The sequence below is a fragment of the Sebastes fasciatus genome, chromosome 22, assembly GCF_043250625.1.
Source record: "Sebastes fasciatus isolate fSebFas1 chromosome 22, fSebFas1.pri, whole genome shotgun sequence".
NCBI lineage: Eukaryota > Metazoa > Chordata > Actinopteri > Perciformes > Sebastidae > Sebastes > Sebastes fasciatus.
The window spans coordinates 6,761,766-6,782,446 of record NC_133816.1 but is presented as its reverse complement, the minus strand read 5'-3'; the positions used below and the strand labels follow the sequence as shown (position 1 = coordinate 6,782,446).

Genomic DNA, 20,681 nt, shown 5'->3' with positions numbered 1-20,681 from the left:
TCAAATGTTGGTCTTGAGGAGCTGCAGTAGTTATTTATATATAAACTGAAATTGCGATATTTTAGAGCTCCCCCTAAATTTCTCAAATGAGGCTTTCTGAGTCGAGCTTTGTGGGTAGATTAACAAACAACCGCGTATGTGTTGAGGAAGTGGATCAGCTGATGTTACCAATGGAAACACTGTGGTGCCTTTTCATTTTGATAGTGCAACGGCCAACTGTGTAACTTCACTCAGCAACTTTGTCACTCAATATTATACTCACACAATACTGCTCACAGTTAATCACTTCCTGTGTGGAAACAGGAGTGTCTGGCAGTATCCTGAATGCTTTTATACCACTGTATAATGACAGATCACACTCATTGTTGGCTTCAAAGATGAAAATGTATTTTACCTCAAAAACATTTCAATCACCTCCTTTTTTACTTCCTCTCTTTTATGCGCAATACAGTTCCTTCACTGCTGCGTAAAATTAGTGGCCTGTGAAAGGTCACTTTGGTCCTTGACTGACTGTTTGTGGTACCTCCCCTGCATATCCTTTGTCCCAGTAATAGCTTTTTGGTTTGAGGATAGCCATGACGACGGTTCACTGCAGAGAGATTGCTCTTTTCAGGTTTCTCAGAAACGGCATTTCAATTGTAGTTTCATATTCTTACATTGTCCGTCATATTTATTCTAGGCGGATTAGTGACATATTCCCTGAATGTGAAAACTGGTAGAATGTGACAGTTGATGTGGGAAATTTTGAATTTAAAGGGCTATTTATTTTTCCCAAAAAAGCTTGGTTTAGGTGTGACCTCTTTTGCTGAACTTGGGAACATTCGCAGGATATCTGAGCTGCTGAAAGGAAGCCAGTTGTCATCTAGCAGGATTGCTGGAGCATGAGCTAGTTTGCCTGTAAGCGCTTGAGAAAACACAGTGCAGGGAATGTGTCACTTCTTATGGCCCGACAACTGGCATCCATCGGAAATGGCTTGGCACTACTTATCCATACAATTAGAGTCCGTTTAAATATACAATGTCGAATCCCTGGAATGATTTGCTACATAATCCATCTCTGCTTCTGGGGAGACAAATATGAGGCAAGCTTTTCCGCTCACTGGTTGAGGGCAAAGACAATTATGTGAAGTTTATGCTATAAAGAAATAGGACAGGCCCAAGCATAGTGTAATTCTCTCATGAATACAGCCAGTCAAATATGTGGCTTATTTGATTTCCCATCCATATCTTTTGATTTCTGCTACTATGTGGTGGAAAGCCAGCAGCTTTGTAGATTGTCATATGCACATGCCGTCACGGTGATATTTTCTTATCAATCTCACATAAGATTTACATCACGTGTGTGGTAGAAGCATCAGAATCATGCTCTCTTATTATCTACACATGTGATTACATTGGCAGTAAGCTGACATGGCCAAAGACTGTTTATCACTTTTGACATTTTTAACATCTTTTCAAGTCTGTGCAGCCCCGGCATGATAACTATTGGCCATTTTGCTGCAGCGCTGCCATTTAATGAATCGTTCCATTGCCTAGTGGATAACAGAATGAACGAATGGCTTTCTGTGTTAGTGGCTGCCACTGCCTATCCTATCAGATAATTAACTTTTTGCAAATAGACTGTGCTGACTACCAAACAGAGTAAGCCTGCACAATTAGAATTACTTATCTATGTTCTCTCTTTTTTTTTTTTTCAGACGTTGGAGGGAAAAACAAACAAGACAAACAAATCCAAATTTCATACGTCTTGCTTGACTGTTTTTTTACCTCAAATGGTCACACACGAATTGGCCCCAGATTTGTGTTTTCATACACAAAAATTGTGTATTCATACACAAATGAACAAGTAATGAATGAGAGGGGATGTCTTATTGAAATTGAAGCCTCTGAATTATTTCGCATCTTTGTTGAACAACCTCAGCCCAGATGTTCAGAATTTCATACAGGAGGGTCTAATGTTTTCCACCTCCCTCCCACTGCTCTTCTCTTTCTCTCTTTTTTTTTTCTCTCTGGCGGATGGTCTCGCGCCAACAGTGGCGCAATTCAATATTTATATGTTTCCTTCTGTTTGGTTTCCACCGCAAAGGGAGGTGGGCTTTCATGTGTCTGATTTGCCACAGCAGCGATTCAGTTCCAGCTTTTAAAGCGTTGGGGGCCGTTTGAACAAAGCCATCTGTTTGAGTGGGCCGTTTTATTAAGTGACAAACTGGATCCCTCTACCTCGCTAATGTGTCCCGTGGGAGACGGCGGTAGCTTGTGTGCGTGTGCGTGTGTGTGTCTGGTAGAGGCAGAAACAGGAAGAGAGATAAAAAAAAACGGGTACAAGTTTTGCTCTGCAAACATTGTTATATATCACCACAGAGACTACATCACTGACGTAGCTGTCACTGCAGAACTGAAAGGTTTTTCCCTTTATGAATCTACAATGATAATTGAATAAGGGGGCCTTTCAGATCTCTTCCCATGAAACACAGACTAAGAAGCTCAGCACTGTTCCTTAAATAACCCCTTATGTTTATTTAATGGAACCTTCCAGAATTTTCTATTGTTCCACAGCCCCCAATTTATTAATGTTGTTCGCCCATTTGCAATGTTCGCTCCATCCAGCGAGAATATTCCCGTAAGAGTGTGTTGCCGTATGTGTATGCCAGGTTGTGCACCTCAGGAGCCCTTTTCTCCCTATCCACCCTCCTCTTGTCAGAGAATCTGTCAGTGCATCGAATGTGGGACGAGAGCATTAGCCATTCTTTTTGAAGCTGTTACTGTTGTCTGCGCGAAAGTGCCCGAACTCCTGCAGAGCTCTAGCCAGAAGCTGAGACCTTGCATAGCACTGCCACTGAGCACGAGCAACACACACACACACACACACACACTTACTGGGGTTAAGGAAGTCCCACTGGAATAGGATTTTTTTCGCAACCTTAGTCATTGGGCTGAATATTTGGCGAGGAGAATGCGCTGATGATTATGCATGCTGTAGTTTTTCCTGCCTTTGAAGCCGCGTTGTAAGTGATGATATGCATTTATTTATTCACCGGAGACTCTTGGCAGCTTATGAGCCAAATAAGAGATCCCGACCCTATCGCAGAATGGACCTGCAGCCCTAGTATCCACATGCAGTCTCAATATTAATGTGTCATTAAGCTGCATCCTTGTATGTTCTATTGAATTAGTTTTACATAATGACTGTTATGAATTTTGCTTGGAGAGCACATTTAAGCAGTTGGGAGGAGGGGGGTGGGGGCAGTGTAGGAGAAGGCTTGTATTATGAACTTCATTATGTGTGACAAGCAGCACAATATTGATGGAGGAGCGGGTCCCCATCATTGCACTGCGTTAAAACCTCTGCAGTGAATTAATGTACTCTTCCTGATCCAGTAATTAACAATCATTCGGGGGCCATATCCCTTTTCAAGTAATCACTAATTGCAATAAGAATTTCAGTTCCCATTTAAGGCGAGATTACCGATGAGCATGCAATTCAAATCAGCCCAACAGTTCTAATTAAGCTCCGATTCCTTTTCTTTCTCCCTGCTTTGTGAGCACATACAATGTGGAGTTTGTTTCCTCGGCGTTACAAAAGACACATTTTTTTATCATAATGCTGCAGATAGAGAGCTGTGTGGTGCCCCAAGAAAATGGTTTATGACTGTGTGTGTTCCATTGATTAGTATGTGCGGTTTATCTTCTGTTTTTTCCACGTTTGTTTTTGCATTGTTTATCTCTGTGTTTGTGTGTCTGCATTACTATAGTCGGTTTTCATTATGGCATTGGGTCAGATGTTTTTGAACATTGTATAGACAGTTAATTAATCCATAGAGAGGGCGTTGCTTTATAAACCACACAGCTGCATTCACAATCACAAATGCACCCATCCCTCTGCACCTTTCTTTATTTAAATACTATGATAATGATATTGGATCTTCACAATACTTAAACCTGCAGTAGGAAGAATATTTTTGGCATCATTGGGCAAAAATAATAACCTTTCAGCATATTGTAATTCAAGTGTTCTGAGAGATGACTAGACATCTGCATCTCCTCATGGCTCTGTTTTCAGGCTTTAAAAAATCTAGTGTACTGTTTAGCTGTAAAATGAGAAAGTGTGCTCCGGCTGGTGGGCGTTGCTTGGTGATTCCTGAACTGATCTCAACATGGCTGCAGGGTCACAAACTTTCTCATTTTACAGCTCAACAGTACACTACAAGATGTTTCTGAAAACATTTGAGGTGAGAAATAGGCATTACAGTAACAGAATATTGATTCATATTTGATCAGCGCTGCCTAGTTTGACCGTTTGATCGGAGTTTGCAAGTGATTGACAGCTGTTCAGAGATGGCAGGCTCCAGCTCGTCTCTGATTGGTTGTTTTCCTCTGGTCTGTAAAATCTTGCAGATGTCTTTTGGAGCACCAGAGGACACAGACGCACATGTTTTTTTTCAGATCATGCACTACTGTCAGGATATGGTGACTTTTTATAAAAATAACTTTTTTTAAATCATATTTGCTCCAATTCTACCTACTGCTGCTTTAAATGAAATGTCCTAGACACATATACTACATGTGTCACGTTTACCCTCTTCTAACATTAGCCACCCCTTTCAGTCCAATTTGCGCCACTTGCTGCCATTGTGACAATTCATCAATATCGCAGAACTGATACGCTGCGGCTTAAAGATGTCGAATGAGGTTAATGACATCTTTAAATGTTCCTTTCTTCCACCAGTGTGTCCAAAATGGAGCGGGGCATTTGCAGACTGCCACCCAATGTGTTAGGATTAATTATCGCCCTCCACAACCCCACCTCACCCTGCAAGTTAAAGATTCAGAGAGGAAATGGCCCTTTTCATGCAAATGAAATTGAATATGTCAGTCAGTATAATTGTGAAAACCGAGCCGTCTTGGACTGGTGTCTGTGCCGAACAGAGGTTCCAACTGAAAGTGGGTTTATTAATGTTCTTCTCTCCACTCTTTGATTCATGCTCTTTAATGGCTTGGCAGATCAAACTTTAGTCTATGGCGGAGCCCTGATGACTTGAAATGTTTTGACCATTATGAATGACTCTGATCTACTTGAGAACAGTATTTAATTGCAATGTTTGGCTGTGAGTTAAGCCAATATCAAACAAACTTGTAATGAATGTAGATCCGCAAGATGCTCTGAACCCAGCTATCCTCTAAGTTCAGCATGACGCTTAAAAGAAATAAAATGATATCACTAGCCTCCGTTATACAGTCCACCTGCTGCTTCAACCCAACAAATACTAAAACAGGGAATGTGATATACTGTATGCAAAGGGCTGTCAATCGATTCAAATATTTATTTGTGATTAATCGCATGCTTGTCCATAGTTAATCACGATTAATCGCAAATTTAATATCACATTTTTGTATCTGTTCAAACTGTACCTTTAAGGGAGATTTGTCAAGTGTTTAATATTCTTATCAACATTGGAATGGGCAAATATGCTTTTTTTATGCAAATGTATGTATATATTTATCACTGGAAACCAATTAACGACATAAAACGATGCCAAATATTGTCCAGAAACCCTCACAGGTACTGTATTTAGCATAAAAATATGCTCAAATCATAACATGGCAAACTGCAGCCCAACAGGCAACAACAGCTGTCAGTGTGTCAGTGTGCTGACTTCACTATGACTTTCCCCAAACTGCATGTGATTATCATAAAGTGGGCATGTATGTAAAGGGGAGACTCGTGGGTACATATAGAACACATTTTCAGGTCAAGGGACCCCTTTGAAAATCGCCGTGCCAGTTTTTACTCACCAAAATTTAGCATAACTAGTATGACATGGTACCAATGGATTCCTTAGGTTTTGTAATTTCATATGACACCTGTATCTTTACTCTAGCTTTAAAACTGAGCCCACTACATCCTAAAAATCGCAAGTTGCATTAATGCATTAAAGAAATTAGTGGCAATAAAACAAATTTGTGTTAACACATTATTACTGACAGCCCTAATGCAAAGTCAATGTGGTTACACTGTTTCACTTACCGTATTATGTCAGGATTTTGTTTAATGTTCTTCTCTATTTAAGCTTATTTACTGACCATTTCTATTTAAGAATTTGCTTTTCCCAAACGTTCAATTCGTTTTCAATTAAGAAACTTTCTTTGTATTTAGATTTAGGTCAAGAACCGCTGTAGACTACCTTCTATAATGTCATTGGTGCTGCCTCTCTGATCTGACCCCCCTGCTGTTTCCCTACTCCTGCTGTACATCTGGTATCATTGGCTTTGCTTTTGACATCTCTGTCTTTGACATACATAATAGAGGTAGGTTTGGGTTGTTGGACGAATATATCGACTATTGGCTGAGTACACCGCTGGTTATTCTTTTAGGCGATGTTTGTTATTTTATTTTGATTGAGGAGCTTGATCGTAGACAAGTGCAACGTTGTTGAACACTGCAGCGTGAAATTATGGGGGAAAGCTCCCCCTGTGTGGTGATAATCAACTAAAACAACCTTATTGATTGACCAAACCACTTTAACTTGAAATGCCCCAAACAGGGCTAAAATGATAAGAAGGATAGTTTACAGTAGCAGCAAATGTGCTGCCCACATTGTTGAAGGCTTCCAATTTCCATTTATGTCTTTCCATTAAAACATATATACTTCCAGTCATGCAACGGTCTGCCCCCTCAGCCCTGTGGACATGGCTGTTCTTAAGAACTGTAAAGGCTTTCAGTCAACCACCAAATTATTAACATGACGTTGATCCATGAAAAATAGAGCATGGGGATGCTATGAAGAGCTTCTTCCTTCCCAATGGCAGTGAATGTGAACAAGGTTACATAATGACCTCGCGGGAGAGCAGGCACAGGCCCATGTCACCAACCTTTTAGCTTGTGACAGGCTTTACGCTTCTCATTTGTTTGCCGGCGACAGCTTAGCACTGGATTAACAGGTGCCTAGCCACGGTATTAATTCATGGTTACCTCTCTAAGGAGATCCCAACATGCTGCAGAGGTAACAGGAGCTTTAACTGGGATGGCACTTCTTTCAATTGAGATTCATTGTATATGATTAAAGGCAAAAACAGTGTGCACACACTATACTAATTTAATTATTTCCTATTAGAATTAGCAGATAAATCTTTCCACTTTCTTATTAGAGAAGCTTTTGTGTTGTCATGGCTGTAATTTTCCAACACGATTATTGTAAAAGTGGGGTTCTGTGGTAAAAGCTTTCTTCGTGGTGCATGAGTTTGCACAATGTTTGATCATAGACCGTATCGTTTTGGCTGCTGTCAAGGTTCTAGTCACGGCATTGTTCGGAGAAAACAGAGGTTTCAATCAGCCTCTGTCTACCTGAAGCCATACGAGGAGTCTACCAAAATGGATGTTTGTCAGCGGCAAACCTAAAATGGGGGTATGATGGTGCTATCAGCGGCCATGTCTGTGAAAACACCATTACCTCCATGTCACGCCTCAATCACTCCCCATTGTGCGATGACTCCCCCCCCCTCTCCCACCCCACCAGCTTCCCCCTCACCTCCAGTGCTGATCTCCCGTACATGTCGTAGCAGTCTATCACAGCCGGCGTAGGGAGACGCAGCGAGCCATAATGGATGGCCCCGAAGCGAAAACAGCCCCAATAGCATATCAATTACCCATCAGCACCCTCTTGGCTGGATGCCAATGTGCACCGCACCCCAGCAAAGTCAATGAGATAAGGTGCAAATGCAGATATAATGGTGCTTTTTGCCGCGTACAAATTACACTGTGTCAACTCCGCTGCCCACCTGTCGGATCTGTCAACCGGTGAATGAGAGAGTGTCTGAGAAGCGTGTCTGTGTGTGGGTTTGTTAATGTGTGTGCGCACGCAACACCGCGTGCACGTCATGAGTCAAATCAGGTGATTTCCCAGACTCATTTGCCCGGTGGAAGCCCAGCTGCTTGCCTGTTTATCTATTCGCCCCCTTTTGATTGCTGACCACACGTTATGTCACCTCTCCGCGAATCCTGCAGGTTAATTTGTCCCTCTCTTGCAGCGCTGCCGCCGCCGCCACTGTTGCTTCTGGGCAGTACAATCTGGGAGGGGAAATCAGTCTACAAGCACAATCGCACATTCTCACAAACACACACGCAGATGAGGTGATTCAGACGGTTGGCATTACTGCAGCTGTGTGGCCCTTAATGGCCTGCTGAAGTGATTGATAAAAGGCAAACAGTTGCTCCGCAGGGGGACAGATGGAGCTGCACCTCCCACTGAAGCTGGCACTCGGGCTTCAGAGGAAAACACAAGGGGGGGGTCTGACTTAGCACTATGACATTATTGAAATTAGCCTTGATCATTATGATGAAGCTGGAATGTAAATCTTAAAATCAAAATCTCATCAGGGAGAGACGGGTTCCTTTGATTACTAATCACTTTTATGTGTTTTGTTGTCATAGAAGCGTCAGCTCGTGAGCAGGAACTGATTGTCCTGGAGGGGGGGGAAAAAAGGGGAAACAGAACTCCTTGTAATTGAAAGTAAATAGAGAATTGTTATAATGGCTGAAAAAGCCTGAATTATATTAGGGAATAATTTTGCCTGACAAACTGTAATTCTAAAAATCAAAAAATCAAACTGCAGGAGTTGCAGCTCTCTTCACTGTCCTGGTAGATCGGAGCCTGAACAGACACTATTGTACGGTGTTGTAGATGGGAACATCCTCGTCCATGTCCAAACAAAGCAAACACTGTTCCACTGGGCTATTCTCTCACCTCCGCTCCCCTGCATTTTTAGCATTTTTTTTTATCCTCATCGCCTTTACACTTGACTTGTTGGGCTGAATTGAGGGACCAATTAGGAGCAACATAATGCTCACATCGCCGATCAGAGTTTGCAAGGACCTTATCAGGTGCGTGTCTCATTTGCGTGGGGCACAGCCACGGTTCTGATTGGTGGCGTTCTTCAGATTAGTGTTGTCTGCTACTGAAAAGCTTCTGTTTCTCTGCAACAGTTTGGAAAATTGTATCCCATGTAATTAGAAACAACCAGTGGCCACATGATTTATGTCCAGCAGAACAGCAACAGCAAATCTTAACAGATGTTGAAAATATGAGAGACCCCACACATAATGACATGTGATGTTAAATTTAACAGTTTGGTCCCTATAGTGTGTGGTGAGCAGCGATTTGGCCAAAACAGCACACCACACACGAACAGATTCCATTCATGAACAACAAAGTCCCGACTCAAAAAAATGGAAATCTCGCAAAATCTCTCGTGATCAAACATGAGTTTAGTGTAAACAAACAAGGCGGAGGACGGCAGGAATAATTAGTGATGTTAGTTTTTGCACTACTTTGTACTGAAGATTCACAAAGAAAAAAGTAATATATGGATAAAGTCATGAAGGTATGCTAAATAAACACTTGTGTTGTTGCCACAAATCAACAAGTTGGTCCTCCATTTCTGAGGTCCATCTTATTACTACTTTATGCTTGGCATTTTGCAATAGCCAATGCATTAGCCGCGGTTGCCATGACGGCGGTGGTTGTACATCATTCTTTAGTCAGCTTGGTTCTCAATTGGCTATCGTTCTTTCCCACGTGTCTGCATCATTGGTTGTCCTAGGGGTTCCCCGTACAAAACAGGATTTCCGATAATAAATATTGAAATATTTATGATTTGAACCATCAAAAAACCAGGGCTTTTCTGACCATCGTCAGAAGGGGGGGGGAATCGGGAATTAAATCAGCTTGATTCTCGTGTAGTGTGTACCCAGCATTAAGATAGATGTCTTTTACATTGAATGGCAGGTAAAGGACCAGTTCACGGACAATCGTCCTTTCACACAAATTATAAAAAAGCGCGGAGCAATGTAAACTTAAAGTTTATCCTAATTTTAAGGACTTATTTCCCCATTTAGTGGCACTATAATTTACTCACTAGCAGCTTAAACACCTAATTGTATATATTACGTAGCAAAGGGTAACAAAAATTTCCATTATTGCCTTCTCTGTAGGCGGTGTTGTTAACAAAATAATTCATATGTTTGTTTTGTATGTGCAGTATTACAAAGGGACCTCTATAACAGTTTTTACCATCACAAAGGGAAGAGGCAATGCTTTTTTTACAGAAGTGAAGCCTTGACACAAACCCAGATTTCTTACCACATTTCAGAACAAATCAAGTATATCATCATTTTATTTCTTTTCTCCAGTGATTGATTGCAACCCTTTCTTTCTTCCCCACAAAAAATGTGTCCTTTTATCCAAAAATTCCTCTTTAAAACTCCCTAAAAAGCCTGTTATCCTTCAGAGATTTCAGAGTTACGTAGAAATACCCCCAGAGTGGAGATAAAATGCCCTCAGTCCTTTAACTTCTGATCTCAACCACTGATCATCTGTTTTCACTCGCACAATAAAGTCAGTGCAATCTCTTGTCTTGACCTCCAAAGACAATCCTCTTAACAGCCACATGCTGAAATCTGCAACTTTGTTACTTTCTAGCTCGTGCGGCTTGATAAGAAAGATTAATTGCTCTGTCTGCAAAGCTTAGCATTCTCACTAACTATTTTTTGTTATCTTTTATTCTGTTTCCGTCTCTCTCTCCAGCACCACCAAAGTTTTTAAGAACCCCCAATGACCAAACAGGCGTTCAAGGAGGCGTGGCATCCTTCATCTGCCAAGCTACGGGAGATCCACGGCCGAAGATTGTGTGGAACAAGAAGGGGAAGAAAGTCAGCAACCAGAGATTTGAGGTATTAGGTCTATTGTTCTGATGTAAAATGCTCGACAAAATGGGAATGCTTCAAGCACTGCTTTTGGCTCTGCTCGCACATAATCCATCGCGCCGAGCCCAGCTCGCTTGCTTGCTTGCTTTCCGCCCTGACTTGCCACCACGCATTAGCAGGCTCTAATAACCATGCTGGCCAGGCTTTTAAACATGCACGAGTTTTAATGAGCGAGTACACAAAAGATCTGGGGACAGATTTGTAATTAAATAAAAGACAAGAAAAGAGCAATTGGACAGAAGAAAAAACAACTTGTGGTGTGACCCAGATACCTACATTAGCATCACGCCACATTTGCCAGCTTTATGCAAAGTGAGAGGGGAAATAGCGCATTCACTTCGAAATTATCCTTTTGCTTTGTGGCATCTTTATCTAAATGCATGTCCTGCCCTGCTTATTTTGGCTGAAGCTTTGATTTCTGGTCAGCTTTGATCTGCACTTGGGCTCAGTACCCATGAGAAATAACATCACCGCAGAACACTGATAAGATTTCTATTAATTTCTGTGTCAGTCCTCGGGACTATCATGGTGTCACTTCCCCCCCCTCTGCTCTAGATGCCATATTTGCTTGCTACTGCACAGCAGCAATGGCTTAACAGAGCTTGGAGACCTCTTCCCGCCTCTTCTATTGCGTCTCATGCCCACAGAAATCTAATCTTATCAGAGTTCATCGCGTTTGCATCGCACGTCGTGCTGAATGCTAACACGCTAGTTTCCATTCTCTCATTGCCTCACAGGGCTTGCTGGCTGCCGCCATTCCGCGCCCATTCAATCATGCACCGCCGCCTCATCTTCTAACAAAAAAACATTTCCTTTTAGAAGTCTCACAACTTCCTTTCTAATTCTTGTGCTTTGACTAAGAAAGGATTTTTTTAACCATCACCTGCTGTCATCTTGAACACCGCTTTGGCTTGGCCAATGAAATGCTGAAATGTATTGTTAACTAACACATGCACAGATATACTGTGAACTTTTGAAATGTTCGTAGGCCTCTGTGTGCGCTTGTGCGTGTGTGTGCGTATGTGTGTGTGAGTGAGTGGGTGTGCGAGTGTGTGTGAAGCGGAGGTCTCAGGCCTATTTTTATTGAAATCTACCTCTATGCTTAAAAGAGATTTGAGTTATGACACAGGGCTTTCTAAAATCAGTGAGTATACAACATGTAGCATGCAAAAAAAAAATAGCTGAATAAGCTACAACAAACACCCTGTTTGTGAGCATTTATGTGTCGTTCGTCCAAAACAGTCGGTCCACTGTCTTATGTACCACTACATCACCTCATGGTACAACTGTCCGTAACCGTTTATCAAGCCACCTTTAACTGTCTGTGCTTGTTTCTGTCCCATTAACACAATCCAGTGTGATGCATTTTCAAGGGATAGAATGTTAACTTTAAGAGTGGGACACATTCGGAATGAAATTTGACTCCACAAACCGATATCCGAGCAAAAATTATGACCACTTTTTTCCCCATTCTTAAAGTTTGTCAGCCGCATCGATTAATTTACTAATGCACAAATTAGGAGTAGATAGTGAATAGTTAATTTACTAAAAGACAGCACGTCTAAACACATAACAAATGGACATACCTACAATCAAAAACTTTTTTTAAATCAAATATGCTCACTACCTACATATTATCTATAAGCATTCTATTAATGCACAGATCCTGATGTTACTTTATGCACACGTATTTGTAGAGTATATGTAAGTATACAACCACGATATTCACAAATGAACACAAACTCACTAGGGTTCAATGTAAGGTAGGCAGCAGCTTTTGTTTGTCATAGGAAGCACATTGTGTCACCATCACTGTTTTTAGCCAAATGTCCTTGACAATGTTGTCTTTTGTTTTCTCTGCGGAAGGTCCCTCGCCCATTGTGAACCAAAAAATCTCCTTTAACATATCCTGTCTGTCGCACCTGCAGGTGATAGAGTTCGACGACGGCTCTGGTTCAGTGCTAAGAATTCAGCCATTACGCACGCCCCGAGACGAAGCCATATACGAATGCGTCGCCTCCAACAGTGTTGGAGAGACGAGCGCTACCACCAGACTCACTGTTTTACGTGGTAGGTCCTTCTCTGCAACCCCAAACGAACAGACACACACCACTAACATGCCCCTTTTTCTCCCAGCTAACCCAGGTAAGCTTGCGTTTACTTGTTTTATGTCCGTCCTGTCCTCATTTCTTTGTTTCTTGCTGTTGCACCGCACCAGTCAAACCCAATTAGAGACTCTGGTTACACTCACGTTGTGTATTCTAACTTGATAAGATTTAGTCCATTAGCCATTTAGCCAAGTAAGTTTCTGTTTCTAAGTGACTTACGTCATTTGCATACAGATTCCTGACACAATAATTAAGATGCCAGTTAAATTATGCAAATAGCCATCCATTGCTAGCCTGGGGTGGTTTAATGGAAAAGCTCAGCAATAATTTTCAAATCAGTCATTTTTCATCTCTGCACTTCAGCTTTGATATCCTTTTGGCCGTGTAGAAAATAATGCAGGGTATTCCCATGTGATTAACAAGCGAATATTGTTTATGGCAGTATTCTAGCCTCAATGCCATTATCTTTCAGTGACCAGTGGCTGCTGTTAATAGCCAGCCTGCTCTACACAAACATGTGAAACAATCCAGATGGGAAAGGTCAGCCACTTTGTTTACTTCCACTGAGAATAAAAGTCAGATGACAAATATCAAGTTGGCAGCCTCTTTTATAATAAGCACTGAGCGAAATTTTATCTTGATTACACACAACATTCCATTCAAAAGGCAAAATATGTGGTGGCTCTGAGCTCAAAAGGCTGAGTAATATCTCTCTAAAGAATGACTTGTTTGGCTGTGAATGGAGAAAATGGCTTTAGAAAAATGTCTTGGGCCGCCTGAATGAGGTGTGCTCCATTATGTACCACAATTACACAACATGGCAAATGAGTTTCTATTGAGAGGGGTGCTTCCATCCTATAGAAAAAAAGCTGGCTCTGCGAAGTCTCTGAAGCCCGCACACCCCGCCTCCCTCTGCTTCTTATCTCACCAATGAGCCAACAAAAGGCCCTTTGCACTGTCTCCAGAGGCAGATTGAAAGAGAAAGGTGGCACGTTCACATGCAGCTCCCTCCTGTTTACTCTGGAGCACAACGTGTGTGTGTGTGTGTGTGTGTGTGTGTGTGTGTGTGTGTGTGTGTGCGCTCACATGCAATATTGTGCACATTTCCTGTTCCCTTTCGCTCTCGCTCTATCTCTGTTTTTCCCCTTCACACACACACACACACACACACACACCAATAGATAGCTGAGGGACGGGTATAGAAGCCGCTCTTCCCGGCTCCGCAACCTAGCATTAGCATGTTTATTACCATTTCCATTTTGCTCTTCTGCTCGCTCTCCTTTCCCATCAATGTATTGAAGGTGAGTAGAGGCCTATCACGGAACCCAGAAAAAAAAGAAAAGAAAAGCTTTTTCTTTCGCAGCTTTGTTGCGAATAAAAAGGGTGTGCTCCCTGTCCTCACATTGCCTCCCTTGGATACAAATAAACCCCTAAATATTGGCATTGTGAATGATTAAGCAAGATTTCTATATAATATATCTTCAACTCACTACCCTCTGTCACCTCTTACTATGACAAAACAGTCAAGTAGTTACATTTACTAGACATCTAGTGTCTGACAGTGGAAAAGTATTGTTACGCACAATAGTAGCGATGCCTTTAAACAGCAAATAATAAATAAAAGAGCTGAATAATTACAATGAGCAGTGATAACAGTCATAGCTTGACAGACAAAGGAAGAGAAGCAAGATGAAAATCAAATGCAAACAAAAGGGAAATGATGCCACAGTGCTGGCCACAGACAAGGATATCAAGCATTACTATAATAAGATAGCTACTAGCCATAGTATTTGAGTTTACACTTCAACGGTTATAACTTCAAGTTGCAGACACCCATAATAAACCGATTTCCTCCCTTATCCAAAGATCCAACGTAAGGATGACTTTCAGGAAGCCAGGAGGAAGCTGACACGCTGCATTGTGAGGGCAGCGTACTGTACGGGTAACACAAGGTTACCTCAAGGAGGCATTATATATTATTTAGGAGACCCAAAAAGCTCCCTCCTTCCAAAGCTACTTCGTACAGTACAATAAACGCAGCACCGCTGGTTTGCTACTCATCATTCCACATGACATAAACTGCAGTTTGAAAAATGCAACTGTACATTTTCTTAAATCCAATCTGTCACCATGACCAGCATAAATGATTTCTCCTTTCCTTTTAGTGGGGAAAACTAGCACAGAAGTGTGTGATGCTGGATTGCAGAGATAAATAAATAAGCACACACAGAGAAGTGCTACTACACCAGGCCTAATACATATAAAGTGACTGTTTAGTTCATTTGGGCTCCAATGGTCTGTGGAAACGACTTGCAAAGCATCTGTTGTGGGATGCTCGCCACAGGGGGTGATGCCTAATTCCATGAAGGAAAAGCACATTGTTGTAATTGCCATGCTATGAGGAGAGGGGGACTCGAGGTGACAAATCCAAAGTACTGGGGGGATATTAGTATTCGGATGGGCCTCTAACTTGATGGGAAGTGCCATTAGTAATGAACTTCCAGGCTTAGGGAAGCGATTTGCATGAAAGGCGAACCCTGAAACGTAATGATGTTCCGAGTCAAATCTGCTAGGCCACGGCATGAGCTACGGGTTTCCTTCGTGCACTTTTTTTTGCGCCCTCTGTTTTGATTAACTATGAGATGACCCGACTCATATGCGAGTCGTGTCTTTGAATTAAGGTCGTCTTGATTTGCTTTGTAATTGAGAATGACGGTAAGGGATTGAGGAATGAAGAAACAGCACATTTTGGGTGTCATAGCTGGAATATGATTTCAGTGAAGTGGTACTTGCTCTCATTTATGAATATGCCTCCGTAAGATATTTGCGCGGACTCGTGGAAAGCCTCGATATCTGTCACTAGATAATATTAGTGCGGTTTAATTTTTCCGTACACGTTTAACCATAAGCAAACAAAATAAATGCACAAAAAATGCAGTCAAAAAACACCTCACAGGGTCTAGACTCTCTGCACGCAGTAGTTCCAGAAGAATGATGTGTGGATTTGAGTGCTGCAGTTCATGATTCAGGCATGATTAAGGATTTATATTGCATCCTCACACTCCCATTATGCTGTCAACAGCCATTTCCTGTGCCCCAACACACAAGCGTGCAAACTTATGCAGCTGTGCACAACTTGACAGTGGGAGCGGAAAATGGGAAGCCGCTCTCCTGTGACGGAAAAACAGAATGCATCATTTCCATTTGTATGGAATGGTGCGATGGCACGGTCAAAGCCTGTGTAGTGGAGACGGATCTCTCCACATACAATGAAAAGGGCTGCTACATGATCAGTGATTATTCATAGACAATGTATGCACTCGGCTCTTTGTCATTGTCACGAGAAAAATAGTCTCCACGCTTAATAAAAGACACCAAAAGCTGCTTAATTTATATTCCAAGCCTGGTTCACTGATATCCATAAGATGCTGGTCAACTGCGCGGACCTGCCTGCATAGCGAAAAACCCATTCCATATTGTTAAGATAATAATAATTTAAAATGTACCTTAATGCTCATTCCTAACCATCGTTTTTTAATCTGTGTGCTTTTGCGCCGCAGAGTGAGTGATGAACAAAAGCCGGTCTGCATGCTCAAATTGCTTAGCAAGATAAATGCCGTGTCAGCTGTCTCGGACTGTCAGAGCAAAAGGGGTGCAGTGGGGATGAAGCAAGTGACCATTGTGAAATTACTGCAGGGGGCCGGCAGCTACCATACAATTCGCTGGTTTACTGGCGGGAGCTCTATAGATGGCGAGACCTGCGCCGCCACATGGAACGCTCAATGATGTTAAAAAAATACATTTCTCCTCCAAAAATGGTGCTGTGGAAACATGCTGACTCACTCCAGGATTTTAACTCTTTTGTTACATGTAAAACGACGGTATTTTAAACTTGGAACAGCCTTTTTAGGTCGGTCCACTGTGACGCACAATTGATACTGATTTATCCAGTATGTATGTAGGCTTAAAAGTCCTACATACATACATACATACATACATACATACATACATACAGGACTACTTTTAACTACTTTATATACTTAACAATTATATACTACTTAATATTACACCATAGTTTATTGGTTTATTTATATTTTGTATTAAGAATCTGAATCTGCAAAGTAGTTAGGAACTAATATTGTCAAATAAATGTATTGAAGTTAAAAGTACAATATTTCCCGCTGAGATGTAGTGGAGTAAAAGTGGGCTATAAAATTTCATGAAATGGAAATACTCAAGTACAAGTATCTAAAAATTGTACTTAAGAACAATACTAGCCTAAATGTACGTAGTTACATTCCACCACTGCTAGAGCACAACATTATTTACAAGATCTTTTTACAGATCTAGCCACTTAATCTTGCTCTCAAAGTGCGCCAGATTAATGTATTTAATCTTCAAATATACAAAATTTTCTTCGGGGGGAGACAGTCATGTAAAATCCTGGATTCTACCACCTCCGCCTCATTTTGAGCCAGAAAAAACCTGCTTTTAAACCTTGTCACTATGTAGTGTTTTAGCAGGTTTCTCATGGGAATGAGTAGTCAATTATTGTTATTTATAGCACATTTTTTCCCAGAAACCACCATGCTTTTTCTCTCTCACCTCAGCATGCTGGGACAAATAGTGACTGAATGCGACCAACTTCACACACCATCAATTATCTTCATGTCCATTTGATGTTTCATAAAATATCCACAGGCAGATTTATTGCTTGGGATTTGGCCAATACTGATTTGATGCTACTCTCCCCTCGATTCCCAACTTCACTCTCTCGTACGTCACAGAAATGGAGCACATGATGACAAGTTATTCATTATTGTAATTAAAAAGATGGAGCTGACTGTCCTCATGGCAATTGATCTCTTCTTGGAAGAAAAAAAAAAAAATACAACCCCCACACCCCCTTATATCTTACTGCGTGGTTAATCGTGGGAACCAATCAGTATCTGTATAGTATGCAAGATGATTTAAGGCAAAACCGCTGCCAACAAGATGGATGTTAGACTTTACAGTCTGCATAGTGTGTGAGAGAACATCTGCTGGAGCCACAAAAGGCGCTTGGACTGCACACTGAACATGATAGATAACTCTGCACATGCTGTGGCTCCGTATTTGTTTGAATACGAGTAAACACAGACTACTGAATTAATAATTATTGATTCAGACAAATGAGGAATGTTTTGTTTTTTTCTTGCTGGTCCATGTAGATGACACTATTCTCCACAGTGGCCTCACAGTACTGGCAGCGCAATTAGGTGATGAGTGATTTAAAAATGCAACTTGTTTCTTGCATCTTGTGGAAGCACACTCAAACAGTAAATAACACAATATGGTAAAGAAAGGTTAGATGCCTGAAAATGTTTTCTTCGCTTATCAAAATATTTGATAAATACATTATTGTGTATGTAAAAGGTAAACAAGACTAAAGCTGGGTTGCACCAAAAAATAATTAATTTTATCTAAGATTAGTTCTAATCAGAGTTGAGCAAAACTAGGTTTAAAATCTCTAACTTCTCCCCCTTTGAGAAAAACCCGTTGGCTGAATTAATGGAGCAACATAGCCAAATAATAGAAGATTAAAAAAAATAAATAAATGGACAACAGCACAGTAAGGAAAGAAGAGACTGACTGGCAACTTTGCTCGAGGAACTTGATTATTTAGCTCAATCCATCTAAAAGAAGCAGTCATTTTAAAAGATAAACCTCCTCAAGTGTAAGTTTAAAGTCAATACTGGATCACATTTTAAATTGGAGTTTTAAAGTTTTGGCACAACAGAATTAAAAATAATCTAGATTTAGGGTAAAAACTCAACTGCCGTTTAAAGAGAGGATTACATTTAATCTTTTATCATTTTAAGATAGTTTTAAAATTTGGTGCAACATGATTTAGAGTTCAACCATGATTTAATCAGGTTTAAAAATGAATCCTAGTTGGTGCCACCCAGCCTAAGAGTGTACACCCACGCTATAAGGCTGCATTTGTGCATTGAGCTAAATGCAAAAAAAAAAAAACGTCAGTATGCGAACAAGCTCACAATGACAATGCCTCTGTTTAGCAGGTATAAGATCACCGCCTTAGTTCAGCATGTTAGAATGTGAACATTTACGACAGTACATCCTCTAAAAATACATATTTATGCCAATCAGAAGATTAGACATTTGACTAATTGTTTAATCTTATTTTAGCTTGATAAACTATCTGAATTTGTGCATATTACATCATACACTTTATGGCACAATATAACACAGAAATAGTCTGCTGGACTGGAAGGGACACAAGGTCATAAAACGAGGAGTGTGCGAGTCGGAGCCAGGTAGTCGAGGGGTGCTAATGTTAGCAGCTTTGATCTTAGCTGCACTCTAAAGTCATTTTCTACTAGATTAATTGGGCACTGCAGGGTCATCCTTAATGCATCTAATGATCTTGAGAAACTTTGCGAGCTGTGTAAGGCTGCTCGCTAATTACAACCAAACAACTTTGCACTGAGAAAGTGGCAAGAATTGATTTTGGGGGTGTAATTAGTTGTCTATACATTATTACATTCAGTACAGCAAAGATGAGTGCAGTGTAATTAGATGTTTTATGGCTGCATGAAAGAGGGGCAAAACCTCACTGCAAGTTTCATCAGCGTTAAACCCAGCTGTCAAATCTCAAAACATGTGGCCTCAATATAGTAATTTCCATAATAAAATAATACCACCCACTGCCTGCTGTGCACCCATCGTCTCCCACACTCACATTTGGGGAGAATGCCCGTCTGATAAACCTTGAAAAGGCCTGATATAACCCCGTTTTCCATTAGGGCTCTTTGAGAGCCAAGAGGTCCTTCTCTGCAGGATGTCAGCAAGCATGAATAATCTCTATACTCCCCTCTCCTGTAGCAAGCTTTTAGCTATATCAATTATTGAAAATGGTTGGTGCTAGGTTTTCCCTTTCTCAGGAGGAAGTGAAATTGTATGAAGTCAGTTTCCTCTGATATTTATACTGCCAGTCTCCCAGAGTACTCGTCTGAGTCGGATGATACCATGTCGGAACCGTCCCGGGCTGTGACCCATAGAGATATCAGGTCATGCACAGAATGCTTAAAGTGATTAAAGCTCGGAGGATGTTGTGGAGGCATTCTGACAGCTGATGGGATGCTTTCTTGCTTGTAAAGTAATACATAACTCCCCAAACTAACATGAACAGTCACAGCCTTTTTTTCCCTTAACATACACAGATTTCTGTAAATAAACAAATGATATGCCACATGACTAGGAATGAAACAGTTACCGGTTTTATGATAAACCGTGGCAAAATTCCCGACAATTAGTATTACCATTTCAAATTATCATTATCATTAAAATTTTGTTGGATTACCGCACTTTGATTCACTCACGATACCATCCAGCATCAACCAAAGACCTTTGAAAACAATGACACAGACCCCTGCGTTCGCTTTTTGATTGGGTCTTATCAGTCACAACGTATCCTTCCCTGATTCGTCATGCCCCTGTCATGTGACACTTTTCCAGAAGAAAACAAACATCAGCTGTGATTACCGGCAACTACCAGTGGTTACTTCAACAGGGATGACAAATTGCAGACGTCGTAAACCTTGTTGTCTATGCCAGCAGCTGTTGTGCTGTTAGATTCTGCATTTTATAATGCTAGTGCTGCCTGCATGCGCAGGAGGCAAGCTATTATTGGAGCGATATGCGACAATTCCAGTGTCCAGCGGCGTTATCAGCCCAATGGAGCGAACGTTTGAAGGCACGGTTTGCTGCTTTGAGCATAAAAGGAGGACTTTCCTTTTTAAGTTCACAAAGAA

The 20,681-nt window shown here is 41.2% G+C and overlaps 1 protein-coding gene across 29 annotated transcripts in view; it reads left to right on the top strand.

Annotated features, from left to right (window-relative positions):
- LOC141760990 (receptor-type tyrosine-protein phosphatase delta) overlaps positions 1 to 20,681 on the top strand; it is a 400,655-nt gene that overhangs the window by 314,296 nt on the left and 65,678 nt on the right. For all 29 annotated transcript variants that reach the window (XM_074624152.1, XM_074624149.1, XM_074624146.1 and 26 more), the window contains 2 exons: positions 10,581 to 10,726; positions 12,688 to 12,829. In XM_074624152.1, the coding sequence (XP_074480253.1) occupies positions 10,581 to 10,726; positions 12,688 to 12,829 (288 nt within the window). The remainder of the gene's footprint in view (positions 1 to 10,580; positions 10,727 to 12,687; positions 12,830 to 20,681) is intronic.